Raw genomic sequence first — 13,347 nt, 5'->3', positions numbered from 1 at the left:
CTTTCGAAACGGCTAATCTTTCGAGCAAACACCAAACAAGCTCGAGGCCGACTGCCCCTTCGTTCCCAACGTCGAATTGCAACTCGCTATTGTTCTCAACATCAGTCACTGACCAGGAATCTTTTGCATCGCTAGATCCCGGTACCGCGGGGTCGACGGGGCCGAGCACACCACTAGCAGCATTCCCCTCGTCAACAACGAGGATCTCGTTGAAGACAGGCACAGTGTCCGTTACGATTCAATCGACAACGCCGACCGCGGCACCCGAGACGACCGGGACAGTAGTCACCTCACTGCAGCTTTACCCGCAGGTTACTAGCTGGCCATCGGCTTTGGTGGCCACTGTGAGCGTGGCCTCGGCTCTCCCGACAACCGGGGTCAACGTTACCCTAACCAACACTACCGGCGCCACGTGCGGAATGTCGTCTAGCTCCAACATATTCCAACCCATTGCGGGATCCGACAATGCCCCACCTAACCAGATCCCAATGGGCCCGAAGCATCCAGTATCGCCGGCCCTGATATCCGACCCGAACTCTAGCCCACACCAGACGAACAAATTCTATGCAAACCTATTTTTGGGCAACGCTACTGCACCCGCCTGGACACATCCTTACTCGGTCTGGTGGCCAAAAGGAAGCGGCAACTCCAAGAGCTACGGACTTGCGATAGCACACAACGAGCGCTCGCAGTTAACATTTGGCCCCGAAACCGACCATGAAAGCGTCAAGTACTACATCAATCCTGCCGGCATCCAATCGTTGGTCATGTCGGCGACGGAGCTGGGCCCAGGCACGGCCTTGACGGTGGATTCGCTCGATGCCTTTTCCGTCAACGCCAACTTTGCAACGGGCAATGGCTCCAAGCCACTGCTTACGGTGCCTTTGGTCCAAGGCATGGGATTCGTGACTGGAATCTTCAATAGTGGCACACCGCAAATCAGCAGCGGAGTTTGCTTCAAGGCCGTTGTTGGTCCTTTCCAAATCGATGACAATACTTACAAGTATCGCCTTGAGCTGGAGGATGGCACCACCTGGCTCGCCTACGCTGTCCCCGCGAATGGCACGGACTACCCCAAGTTCAATCTCACTTCGACGACGCAACTCGTGGCACCCAAGAAATGGTCGGGAACCATCAGCATCGCCAAGAACAACCTCGGAGAAGATGGAGAAGACATCTTTGATGCTTCTGCAGGCGCTTATCCCTCCAATGTCAAGATCTCGGCCATAGCCAACGGCAACACGGGCAGCTACACTTACAGCTTCACAAAGTGTGGCCAGACCTCGAAGACGCTACTGATGTTTGCACTGCCCCACCATGTCGACAGCTTCGACTCGGCTACGGCTGGATGCAAGACGGACATTACTCTAGTTACCACTACCAAGGGCAACGCCACCGCAGTCGTCAGAGATTCGTGGACCATGGTTGAAAGCAACCTCCCAGTATGCATGGACTTCGCGCCCTGGTCTCCGGAAAAGGGCTCCATCAACTCGGTGTCGGCGCAGGTGCAATCCAAGGTTGTCCGCGCGGCGCAGTCTGAGCTGGCGCAAAACATGACCTCGCAGACGTACATCAACTCCATGTACTTTAGCGGCAAGGCGTTTGCCAAGTTTGCCTCGATCATCTGGGCCACGAATCAGCTGGGCGGCAACACGACGCTTGCCGCATCCGGCCTCAAACTGCTCGAGGCCGAGTTTGCAAAGTTTGTCAGCAACAACCAGATTTACCCGCTCAACTACGACCCCACTTGGAAGGGCGTCGTGTCCAGCGCTGGCTACAAGGACTCTGGCGCCGATTTTGGAAACACTTACTACAACGACCACCACTTCCACTACGGATACCAGTAAGACAGCCTCTGAAGTTCTGGCACTCTGATTCGCTAACGATGAGACAGCGTCTACACTGCCGCCGTGATAGGATCTCTGGACCCGGACTGGCTCAAGTCGGGAACCAACAAGGCATGGGTAGACATGCTGGTGCGCGACTTTGCCAACCCGGTCGCCGATTCGCACTTCCCGTTCAGTCGGTCATTTGACTGGTTCCAGTAAGTTTCAATCAAGGCGAAATTATCTTTTCTGTCGGTAGCCGAGACTGACGGTAGCACACAGCGGGCACAGTTGGGCCAAGGGCTTGTTTGAGTCTGGTGACGGCAAAGATCAGGAGTCGTCTTCCGAGGTATGTCTGATTTGATTGCGAAGAAACCGCAATCTAAAAATTTGTGCTGGGCGTGTTTGGCTGACCCGTGGATGATGGCTTTGTAGGATGCGTTCGCGTCGTACGCGGTAAAGATGTGGGGCAAGACGACTGGTGACGCCAACATGGAGGCCAGGGGTGAGTTTTCCCAGATTTTCGTGTCACGAGCCGCATCGGTGATGATGATACGACTTTGTGTCATGATGGGACGCAAATATACTGACGATTTGTCTAGGTAACCTCATGCTGGCGATCCAGGCACGCAGCTTCCAGAGCTACTTCTTGATGGAGTCGGACAACCCCAACCAGCCGCCGCAAATCATCAACAACAAGGTCACGGGCATCCTGTTCGAAAACAAGGTCGACTGGGCGACGTACTTTGGCGACGAGTGGTTCTACAAGCAAGGGTGAGTGTGTCCGCGCCAAAATTTGCCGAACCACACTTCTCTCCTCCTATCTCCCTTCATGTGTTAATCCGTTGTCTGTCCCTAGCATTCACATGATCCCCGTCCACGTGCCCTCGCCCTACATCCGCACCAAGAAGTTTGTGCAAGAAGAGTACGACGTGTACATGAACGACGGGCGCATCGACCAGGCGACGGGCGGCTGGCGCGGCCTGCTGTACGCCAACATGGGCCTCGTCAACGCGTCGGCCGCCTACAACTACTTCGCCCCCGACGACTTCGACATGAGCCTGCTCGACGGCGGCGCCAGTCGCACGTGGTACTTGGCGTTTCTGGCTGCGATGGGTGGCGCGCCGTCATAAGAAGAAGCAAGATCGTTTCTGTTGCTGCGGTAGTGGTGACGATGACGACGACTGTTGCTTTGTGACGATAAAATTGTGACGACGGACCTAAGCCTCCGACGACGACGACGATGATCTGAGTCTGTACATACATACATACATAGACGACGGGCTGACGGGCCAACGGATGGCGGCGTTTTTTGCTCTTTCGGGACCCATGGCGGTTATTTTTTCGCTTTCGCTCTCGGTTTCTACGGGAAGGCAGGCATCATCAACATTGGCATTCATGTCTTGTTTTTCTCGTTCTGACGGTTTTAGGGTTTTGCACAACTACCGGCGAATGCACGCGTATAGCACGGATGGGACAGGTCAGCGCCCGCCCGCAGGGTCTTCACGTCGTTCACCTTGTTTTCGTTAATGTCTTCGCGATTCTGGGGTTCTAGTCGGCTCGGCTGGGTGCTTGGGACAAAAGAGAAGGAAGGGTAAGGGTATAATGGCCGACTGGGCAGTCGGAGAGACTGGATTGGATTGGGATTGGAGTCCCTTCTTTGTTTCTTTGGTTGAGGGATATTTAGGTGCTATTTGCCTACTTACCCTCTTTGCTTGTCTTTACTTAATGTCTTTTCTTGATCTGAGGTTTGGTTCATGGTATCGCTAGTTCACCTACATGCCTGCCTGCCTATTCGATTCTGATATATAATTAGTTCTATACAGCATAGCCGTCGCTCTCTTGTTCCGATGTTGGTGTTTTTGCAACTCGTCGATTGGGCCATGCTGAATACCCGCTCACGTCTCATATTCCTGTTTCCGAATTCTTCAGACCCGGATGAGCGTGACGGCGCTGCACGGCGGCCATGTCTCGCTGCAGAATTGCAACACGTCGAATGAGACGCGTTCTTGCTGTGCCGCTGCTCGTACCCGTCGCTGGGAGCAGGGCAGGAGCTCGGCTGCGATGTCTGCTGACGACATTGGTTGCAACAAGGGGAGATGTCGGTGCGGCAAGCTGCACGTAATCTAGCTCAACATGTTCGAGCGTTGTACAACTCAAGAGATGGTGTTCAGGTGTCGGGCAAGCGATCCAATCAGAGCACTGCACACAAATTGCAAAATTCGCCACTCAGCTGACTTCGCGGCAGGTCCGACGCGCCACGGGGTGGCGGTGGCTGCACCGCGGTCCCTCCACCCCCACCCGCCACTGAACGCTGCATGTGCTTTTCACCGCCTGCAAAACAACGACCTCATCATCCGTTCATCACTTTCCGTTGCCTCTTTCTGTTTGTTGCTCTCTCTTCGCCACCGAGAACAACATCAACTCCTTCCATCTTTCCATTGGCATTGCACTGTTATCCAGTTCGTCTCAACTCCTCGTTTGCGAGTCACCCTTGGTTCAACTGGCCCTCTTTGGTCGTCAACCAGCTCTCGTTTTGGACGCGCCTGTCAGACATTGTTGGTTGGACCCTGCTGTTGCTGTCAACAAACAACCGCCGGCCGTATTCGTGGCGCGCCTCGCCTCGACTCGTTTGCGCGTTTGGGGCGTTTGCTCGGTCGGTCTGTCGGTCTGTCGGCCGGCTGCGTGTCCGCGGCCTCTGGTTCGACTGGCTTCCTGGCCACCACCTTCGCCCGGCTGCGCCTGTCCGTGGGGCTCGCTGTGGGGGTTCTGAGCTTGTTTCCAAGGGTCTCCGAGAACCTTCAGCACAAGGACTTTGTTGGAGCCACATCTGGCGCCAAGCGTTCCCTGACCCGTTTTGGTTAGAGCAATTCACTGCCGCCAACCTACCTCGCTGCGCTGCAGGCCGCACTCGCATCAACGGCGACGACGACCTTCTGTGGCGGCTCTGTCCTCCGCGTGGCCGATCGCTCCCTGCCTCCACCGCTTGGATCAGATTGGCAGCTGAGGTGAGTGTTTCCATTTGTTTCTTCATCGTTCGTCGTCCGTGTTGGTGGTTGGGGATGATGGGTTAGCGTTGCACCTGCGAGTCGTTTTCTCTGGCGCTCGCGCGCAATGGGCAATTGGAAGACAACTGCCGCAGCGGCAAAGGAGCCCAAACAGCTTGATGAGCGTTTTCCCTACAACGGCTCAGGGTCTGCCACTATAAAAAGTCCTGGTTCAGGGTCGGGATATGCCTACCATTCTTTGCCACGTCCAAGCCTTTTTGCTAACGGCTCTCTCGTCTCCAGACACAAGAACACTGCGTCCATAGTGAGATAGCCGGCAATTATTCGGACTTACCGCTAGCGTTTAGATCAAACATCCCATACAATCACGATAATGTCTGCACCAAGAGGCGGTCGAGGTGGTGGACGCGGTAGAGGCGGCGGAGGCGGTCGCGGCGACAGCAGCTCAGGCTCGGGCTCTGGCGGTCGTGGTTCGTTCAGGGGACGGAGGCCTTTTGGCGATTCTTCGAGCGGTTCCACCGGTAGAGGCTCGTCTTCTCGTGGGACCTCTCCTCATCGCGGTGGTCCTCATGGCCCTAGAGCTCAATCCACACCTGCTGCCATTTTTGGCAATCCGTCGCAAATTCCACAGCCTGACCCAAATGTGACCAAGACGGAGAACCAAGTGGTCAAGAGCTTGGTCGGTGCGGTCTCGTCTCTGGGTCTCGAGGACCAGTTGACGAGGCGGCCGGATTACGGTACCATGGGTCGAGAGACGACGGTCTACACCAACTACTTTCCGCTCTCGATCAAGAAGTCTCCAGACATATACCGCTACGCCGTCTTGATCCAGCCAGAGGAGCAGCAAAAAAGGAAGAAGAGGAGGATCCTCGAAATTCTTCTCGATGACCCGGTCTGGAAAGGCGCCATTTGCGCCACAGACTACTCGCAAGTCGTCATCGCCAACAAAAAGGTTACGCTTGCCGAGGGCCCGCACAACCGTCGCGCTTTCCAGGTGCAATGGTACCCTGCAGACAGTGAACCCATCCCGGACAAGAAGGAGGGGGAGGAGGAGTCGGAAGCACGGGACAGGGCTCGGAAAAAGAACACGAAGACGGTCCTTGTCGAAGAGTTGGGCACTGTCTCTCTGCAGGAACTGCTGAATTCCCTCAAGTCAGACAACATGGGAGTGCAGTACCCCCTGAAAGAAGAAGCCATCCAGGCGCTCAACATCATTTTGTCCAAGGCTCCTCAGTCTGCCCACGACATGGCCGCTGTGGGACAAAACAAGTACTTCCCCATCAACGGTAACCGCTATGCCGAGAAGCACAACTTGACCGAGGGTCTTCAGGCTCTTCGTGGGTACTTTGCGAGTGCTAGGACCAGCATCAGCCGTCTTTTGGTCAACATCAATGTCTCGACGGCCGCATTTTATAAGGCCGGAAGCTTGCTTGAGCTCATGCAAGACTACCTTGGCCCAAACAACCGCAGTCCTCAACACATGCTGCGATTGGAGTCGTTCATCCGGTTATTGCGAGTCGAGACAAACTACATGACGGCCAGGGATGGAAGTGGCCGCCGCATCAAGAAGATCAAGACCATTTGTGGTCTTGCTCGCGCCAACAACGATCCTCTCATGACCTGGGGCCACGGCGCTTCCGCACAGCAAGTCAAGTTCCCCTTCGACGACCCCAACGGCAGTAGCAGCGGAAGCTCCAGCAACGGCAGGCCGACTCTCATCTCGGTCGCAGAGTACTTTGCCAAGACGTACTCCATAACGCTCAAGACACCGACGGCACCTGTCGTCAACGTTGGCACCAGAGACAACCCGACTTGGATCCCAGTCGAGCTCTGCAATGTCTTGCCCGGTCAAGTTGCGGGCAGGATGCTCACGAGCAATCAGACTCGTCTCATGATCGAATTCGCTGCTCGCCCTCCAAATGCAAACGCCAACAGCATCACGAAATCAGGCCTGGATGTGATGCAAGTGCGTGGGAACAACCCCACGCTCGGTGCCTTTGGTATCCAGATCGGCGACAACATGCTTACAGTACAAGCACGCATCCTCCCGGTACCTCAGCTTCAATACGCGGGCAAGACGCAGGTGCCGAATGATGGCAAGTGGAACCTTGCCAGGGTTCAATATTCGAAGCCTGCCACAATCCAGACCTGGGGATGCCTTGTCGTTGAGGAAAAGAACCGATCGACGTTCCAGAGCCAGGATCAAGCGATGAACCTGGTCAACACCTTTAAGGGTGCTCTTTCATCGTATGGCGTTCGCATCGGCAATCCAACTCCCCCAGCCAAGATTCAGATCAGCTTTCCGTACAACCAGTCTGAGATCACGGAGCTGGTCGAGGCAAAGATGAAGCAGATGGTGCAAAGCCGCATCGGGATGCTGCTTGTGCTCCTGCCGTCGGACAACACGATGCTCTATGACTCGATCAAATTCATGGGTGACGTTCGCTACGGGATTGGCACCGTTTGCTCCATCAGCAGAAAGATCATGAATCCCAAGGGTCAGCCTCAATACATGGCGAACGTCGGGCTCAAGTTCAACCTCAAGTGCGGTGGTGTCAACCACGACATGCGCATTCAGCAGCTCGCTCCTCTAGACAATAAGACCATTCTCATCGGCATTGACGTGTCGCACCCGCCGCCCGGCAGCGCCACTGGTGGTCCATCCATTACTGGAGTTGTCGGATCGGTTGACGCCAACTTCAACAACTACCCCGCGTCGATTCGCACGCAGACAGCCCGCCAGGAGATGGTCGACAAGAGCGACCTTACGCAGATGATAATGGAGCGCTTCAAGCTGTGGCGCAGTCGCAATAACAATCAGCTTCCAAACAAAGTCATCATCTATCGTGATGGTGTCTCCGAGGGCCAGTACCCTGTCGTCCTCCGCGAGGAGTGGCCAAGCTTTGTCGAGGCCTACAAGCAGCTGTACGGTGCGGAGAAAAATCACCCCAAGTCAAGCTTGATCATCTGCACCAAGCGCGGACACACACGCTTTTATCCCGCGAAGCCCGAAGATGCTGAAGGTCGCGCCATGAACGTTAGGCCTGGCACTGTTGTCGACCGCGGCATCACTGGCGAGCGCTTGTTTGACTTTTTCCTTGTGGCTCACGCGGGTCTGCAGGGCACATCTCGTCCGGCGCACTATATTTGCCTGCTCGACGAGAACAAGCTTGGAGCGGACCAGCTCCAGCGCATCACGCACAACCTTTGCTACGTTTACGGACGTGCTACTCGCGCAGTCTCCGTCTGTCCACCAGCATATTACGCTGACTTGGTTTGCGAGCGTGGACGCTCTTACCTGCATTCGTTCCTCAAGGAGAACACGAATATGCAATATGATCCAAAGAAGCACTGGCGTGGTGGTGTCCACGACCGCCTCAAGGATACCATGTTCTATTTGTAGGACAATCGTCCCTTTTGATGTGCAATTACGAGTGTTCAGTCCACCTGCGCAAGGACATGGACACTCGACATTTTCCTTTTTTCGTTTTTTCCCGTTCATTTCGCCTCGGCTTCCGAACGCCAAACTAAGCCATTCAATATCGAGAGAAACTGAGGCAAGATCTCGTCATGCCAAAGGATTTGTTCCGTGGGCGATTTTCGAAACTCGAGCCGATGGAAGTTTGACCAATTTTCAACGAACCCAGAAAAACTCCTAACTGTTGTGAAAAAGAAGAAGACGCACTGCCGTTGCTTTTTTCGGATATCCTTTTTTCGGCTTCAAAGCAAGAAAAGAGAAAGTGAGAGAGACCACAGAGGTCTGGACTTTGCATCCCGACGCCTTTATATCTCTGTGGTCTCTCCAAATAGATAATGATTGATGGATGGATTTTGACGACGATGTGATCGCCGTTGTTGTTTGTTGTCATGATCGCCGTCGTCGCCGCTGCGAGACCGATCTGGCAGCGGAGGAAAGAGCAACGAGAGAAGCATTCGTGTCGACTCCCTTGTCTTTTTGTGGATCTGCCTGGAACGAGACGAGAGGTGCCGGAATGGATGGAGACTCGACGTATGAGTGGACTTTGACTGGGGTCCCCCCGATAAGACTTTGACTATCTTGTGACCGGACTCTGCGGCACGAGAGCAGACCAGACGCGACGCTTCTGCCTTTTTTTTTGTTTTTTGGAACCTCGCGAGCGGTGTGGAATAGCTCACTCTAGCTGAGCGCCGTTCTCCCGCTGGGCTTGTCCTTCGTCAGTGAGGTCACGCTTGAGTATTTCGCCACGATCGACTTGCGTTTTCTGATTTATCTTTCCACCCTGTTGGATCAATACTTTTTCCCTCAACCGTCTCTGTCTCTTTTTTCTCTCCTCTTTGCTTCGTTTCTCCTTTCCCCTTTCTCACCTCTCGTTCTTGTCTCGAGAGCTGCCAGCCAACTCGACTTGGACGCTCTGTTTCTCTTCTCCTTTCCAGTCTCGCCTGCTCGGACGCGTTTTTCCCTCACCCTAATAGACGCTGAATAGTTCTTATCCTTTCGGGTCCTGGGTATCGCCATCGGTCCAGAAATGTCCCGGGTGATGGCAATATTCATTGCTGTCGACACGGGACTGGCATGTGGCTAGGCCCGCCTACGCGGCACGACACGACGGCAAAATGGCGCAACGCAAAAATAGTCGATTGATTGACTGATTGATTTGATTGGTCGGTCGTTCGGTCGCCCCATCGGTCTCCGAAAAGAAGAATTTCAAAAGAGAGACGAAAAGAAGAAAAAATGACAAAAAAGAGGAAGAAAAGGCCTTGAGAAATGAAAGGGGAAGGAGAAAAGGGGCGAGCAAGGAGAAAGAGGTGAGGATGTAGAGTGGCTTTTCCTGTTTTTTCGATTTCTGTTTCCTGATTTCTTTATTTCCTTGTCTCCTTGGACGGCGTTGAGATCGTATCCGGATTGTCATCCCGATGGGAAGGACGACTGCGGAAAAAAAAAGAGAAAATGGACGCGAAAAAATGTTATAGAATGAAAAAATCATACTTGGATGGGTGAGCACCATCGTGTGTCTGCCCATCCGTTATCAAAAATTTTGGTCTCTGCTGTCTTGTGTGGTCTTGTGGTCGTGGTCGTGGTTGGGGACTGGAGACTTGGGAGTTATGGTTGGCTCTTTGCAATATGGCAGTGCAACAATGAGTGATTGAGCTTTTCTTCGATTTTTACATCTTGCTGACAGTCACCAGTCACCAGGCGATTTAGAGAGTGCGTCTGTCTCTAGAACTTGCCTTTCCGTCTTTCAACGCTATTCTAGCTGGTAGCAGTTGGGAAAGACCAGTAAGTTATATCGTTGCAAAAGCGGAGGCGGGTGAGGTCTGACTTGCTCGGCAGCTCGACAGCTCAGATCGGTATTTCTAGCAGATCCTCGACATACGTTGTCCCCGTAATGACTAAACTGTATAGCGGGGAGAGGAAGAGGTGGCTTTGGTGTTCTTGCCGACCGGCGCTGCATCGAATTGACGAGTAGTAGAAAGTGGTGTCTGGGTTTGCTGTCTTTTACTGAACCAACTTGACCGACTTCCACTGGCATCTCGCACATCCACGGCTGCCAGACCGTGCAGAAACAACCAGCCTTCCCTTCGACGCTCTTCGCGACTCGCCGCCGTATCCAGCTGCCTGCGAACTTGACAGCACGCAGATTGAGTCTCAGATTACCTCAAGGTAGAACAGCACAACACGCGGCTAGTCCCATATACCGTTTGCACCTTAAACCTCTCCACGCTACCGACGTCCTCTATCCAAACACCCTCAAAACCTCTCTAATCCTCTCGCCAATGAAAATCAACCGTTTCCAACTACGACGACGACTACTCCGACTACTCTGACGACGGCGCTGCTCCAATCTCACTCACCGCAGCCAAAGCACCCATAGTCCCAAAATGGCAGCACGCCAACGGCTTCATCGGCGCGCTACCAGGCGAACTCCAGAACACGATTTACGCGCATCTAGACATCCCATCACGCATCTTGCTCGGCGCGACGAACCGGAATTACCGGCGTTTGATTGATTTAACGCGCGAAGAGCGGGTCGAGTGGCTCTTTCCGTTTGAGAACGGAGAGTCAAGGTACAGGTGCACGCGGCGCTTTGCTAGTAAGCCATACGTGGATTTTGCGGTTAACTAGACGTGCGGAAGGCGCGATCACGGCGGTGTTGAAGCTGGGAGGCGCTATTGTGTTCGGTGTGCGTTGGACCTTGGGTTCTGTAGGGCGGGCGATGTTGTGCTGCCGCATTTTGAGCGCAGTGTGAGGATCAGTAAGTTATGTTGAGTTTTTCTTGCTCGGCTGGATTCGTTGTTGGCTTCTGCTGGGTTCGCTTCTTGGAGGTGCTGACTAGCTTGCTTGGACTGAAGTCCGGCAATTCTTAAAAGCAAGCTTGGGTTGATTTTCATATTTTGTAGCTTTATTTGTGGCCCAAGAGTCTCTCTCTCCTGAGTTTTTGCGGAATTGGTACGTCTATGGCATTCTATACTGGCTTCAGCATCCATGAGGAGCAAAAACAAGGGTTGAATCAAGCTTCGCTGAGTCCATCGCGCCACAGAACGCATGTGCGGACAACTGTATACCCTGGATCGGGCAAGGATGAAACCTCATGATCGACTGCAAACAGGTCTTAGGCAAGGTATCGCAGTTGCGCCTTTCCATCCACCTGTCCTTCCGCAATTCTTCAACGCAGACGGACGATTATGCGACTGATGGACTTATGTTACTCTTCCTCTGCTCGAAATCAACCAACCCCACTCCCCACTCGATTCTCTGTCACCGGCCTGTCCGTTTCTTGAGGAAAACCGAGGTTCCGTCTGGCGATTGCGGCTCCGGCTCTTGAAATTAGCTTCCATTCAGTTGGATACTCAAATGCTAAACTTTAAGTGGCTATCAAACTTCTTGATTATCAGCACGAAATGCTGAATGCACAGCTGCCCGAACGGGCGATAGCTACCCGCGCACGTTGAATTCTCTCCCGTCCCCGTTGTTGTTCACAATTCAAGTGTCCCACTCCTGCCGCTTTTCGCTCACCCTTACCCTACTCCATCTATGCAACATGTCTGAGAGCTCTAACGATCAAGGTCTCTTCAGAAAACTGCCAGGGGAGCTTCAGAACCAAATCTTCCTCAATCTGGACTACCCATCCGCCATCCTTCTCTCGCGGACAAACCGGTATTTCCGGCAAGTCGTGAGACCCTCAAGCCCACCCACGGACGCTGAAAAACTCGCACTCATCCAGCTGGTCGAGATGATATACGGGCACTTTTTCCAAGACTTCGCCTGTACGTCGTGTTTCCGACTCAAATGTCGCGAAGAATTTGGCGTGGCGCAAATCAAGAATCGCACAAAGGGTAGCATATGGAACCCGCAATCCCGGGAGCGATTCTGCCTCGATTGTGGCATAAACAGGGGGTTTTACGCCACTGCATGGAGAATCAAGGTTTTTGATGGGTTCGACGATCCACGTAGGTCAAAGCATCACTTCTACCTCACTGTTACTACTAACGAGGGCGTCCAGGGTATGAATCTTGGGTCCGCTCGGAGGATGGGGCGCGATATCTGTATTTGCCGTCGGTCTTTCGAACCGGGCAATGGTTAGGTGTTGGTGAAGCTGCCTGAGGTGTCGATGTTTGGAGCGATCTGCGTTCTGCTGATAGGTGGGTAGCTAGCGAAACTACAACCGATGGAGTTGTGTCGCAAATCGTTCCTATCACAGTCTCTCAATTCGCCTCTTTCTTCGCCATGTTTTCTCTACAACCCTCCACCCGAGTCCAAAACTCAGGTAAAAGACACTCAGACCAACATGCCCAAGTACAGTACCGTAATACCCACGACCACACCGCCGCGTGAAGATTCTCAGGACATTAGCATATTCCAACACTCCTCACATCACGTAGACATAAACAGCAGTAGCCGCGCAGCCAGTCCAATTTGATCTCCATGCACCATTTTACCCAAATCTGTGATCCTCCACTTACATACGTCCCCGCACGCCCAAGTCGATCGCGTGGATCATGCGTCCGGGTAAACACTACTACGCGGTCGCCCATGCACCCCTGCACCACAGAATTTGTTGATTGGAGGGCACCTTCCATTAAGCGCCTCAGCTGCGCTGACAGCTGAGTTACTACTTACCTACTTTCACTTAAAAGGGACTAGCCCTTACCTGTTAGGGACTAGGTAGGAGGATGTAGCTTAGCGTCTTAGCATTACTATTAGATTATATTAGTCCTACTAGATACTTAGAATAAACATCTTACTTTACTTATTACTAAATTATTAGGTTATAAGCCTAGAAGCTCTTCTATATTATTATCTTATTACTATATAACTTAAAAGGCTTACCCTACGTCTTTATTAGCTTTACTTCTCTTACTATAGCTTTACCTATCCTTCTACTAGTATCTAGGCACTTATAGCTAATACCTATAACTATATTACTTACCCTTTATACCTATTACTATAAGCTCTACTACTCTTAATCTAGTTAGCTAAAAGGCTATTAGCATTAAGCCTAACGCACTCCTAAAGCTAAGGAGTAACGGATCTA

The 13,347-nt window shown here is 52.9% G+C and overlaps 3 protein-coding genes across 3 annotated transcripts; all 3 read left to right on the top strand.

The window, feature by feature from the left end:
• Positions 1-419: 419 nt before the first annotated feature.
• On the top strand, positions 420-2,959 carry IWZ02DRAFT_493164 (endo-1,3-beta-glucanase Engl1; the record flags this gene model as incomplete). The annotated part of the gene is made up of 6 exons (XM_066769908.1): positions 420-1,843; positions 1,895-2,044; positions 2,109-2,175; positions 2,262-2,331; positions 2,429-2,600; positions 2,686-2,959. 6 exons carry the CDS (start codon positions 420-422, stop codon positions 2,957-2,959), a joined length of 2,157 nt encoding a protein of 718 aa, XP_066620134.1.
• A 2,152-nt stretch (positions 2,960-5,111) lies between these two features.
• Positions 5,112-8,304, top strand: IWZ02DRAFT_62310 (Piwi domain-containing protein). The gene has a single exon (XM_066770975.1). The coding sequence runs from the start codon at positions 5,208-5,210 to the stop codon at positions 8,235-8,237; it is 3,030 nt and encodes a 1,009-aa protein (XP_066620133.1). The 5' UTR covers positions 5,112-5,207; the 3' UTR covers positions 8,238-8,304.
• A 3,585-nt stretch (positions 8,305-11,889) lies between these two features.
• Positions 11,890-12,219, top strand: IWZ02DRAFT_355318 (uncharacterized protein; the record flags this gene model as incomplete). The annotated part of the gene is made up of 1 exon (XM_066764285.1): positions 11,890-12,219. A coding segment is annotated over one exon (330 nt), but the record flags the coding sequence as incomplete, so codon positions are not given.
• Between the last annotated feature and the right edge of the window lie 1,128 nt (positions 12,220-13,347).

Source organism: Phyllosticta citriasiana, assembly GCF_038021145.1.
Source record: "Phyllosticta citriasiana strain CBS 120426 chromosome Unknown IWZ02scaffold_12, whole genome shotgun sequence".
NCBI classification, from domain to species: domain Eukaryota; kingdom Fungi; phylum Ascomycota; class Dothideomycetes; order Botryosphaeriales; family Phyllostictaceae; genus Phyllosticta; species Phyllosticta citriasiana.
Note: the sequence above shows the minus strand (reverse complement) of the source record. Positions and strands in the feature narration are given on the sequence as shown.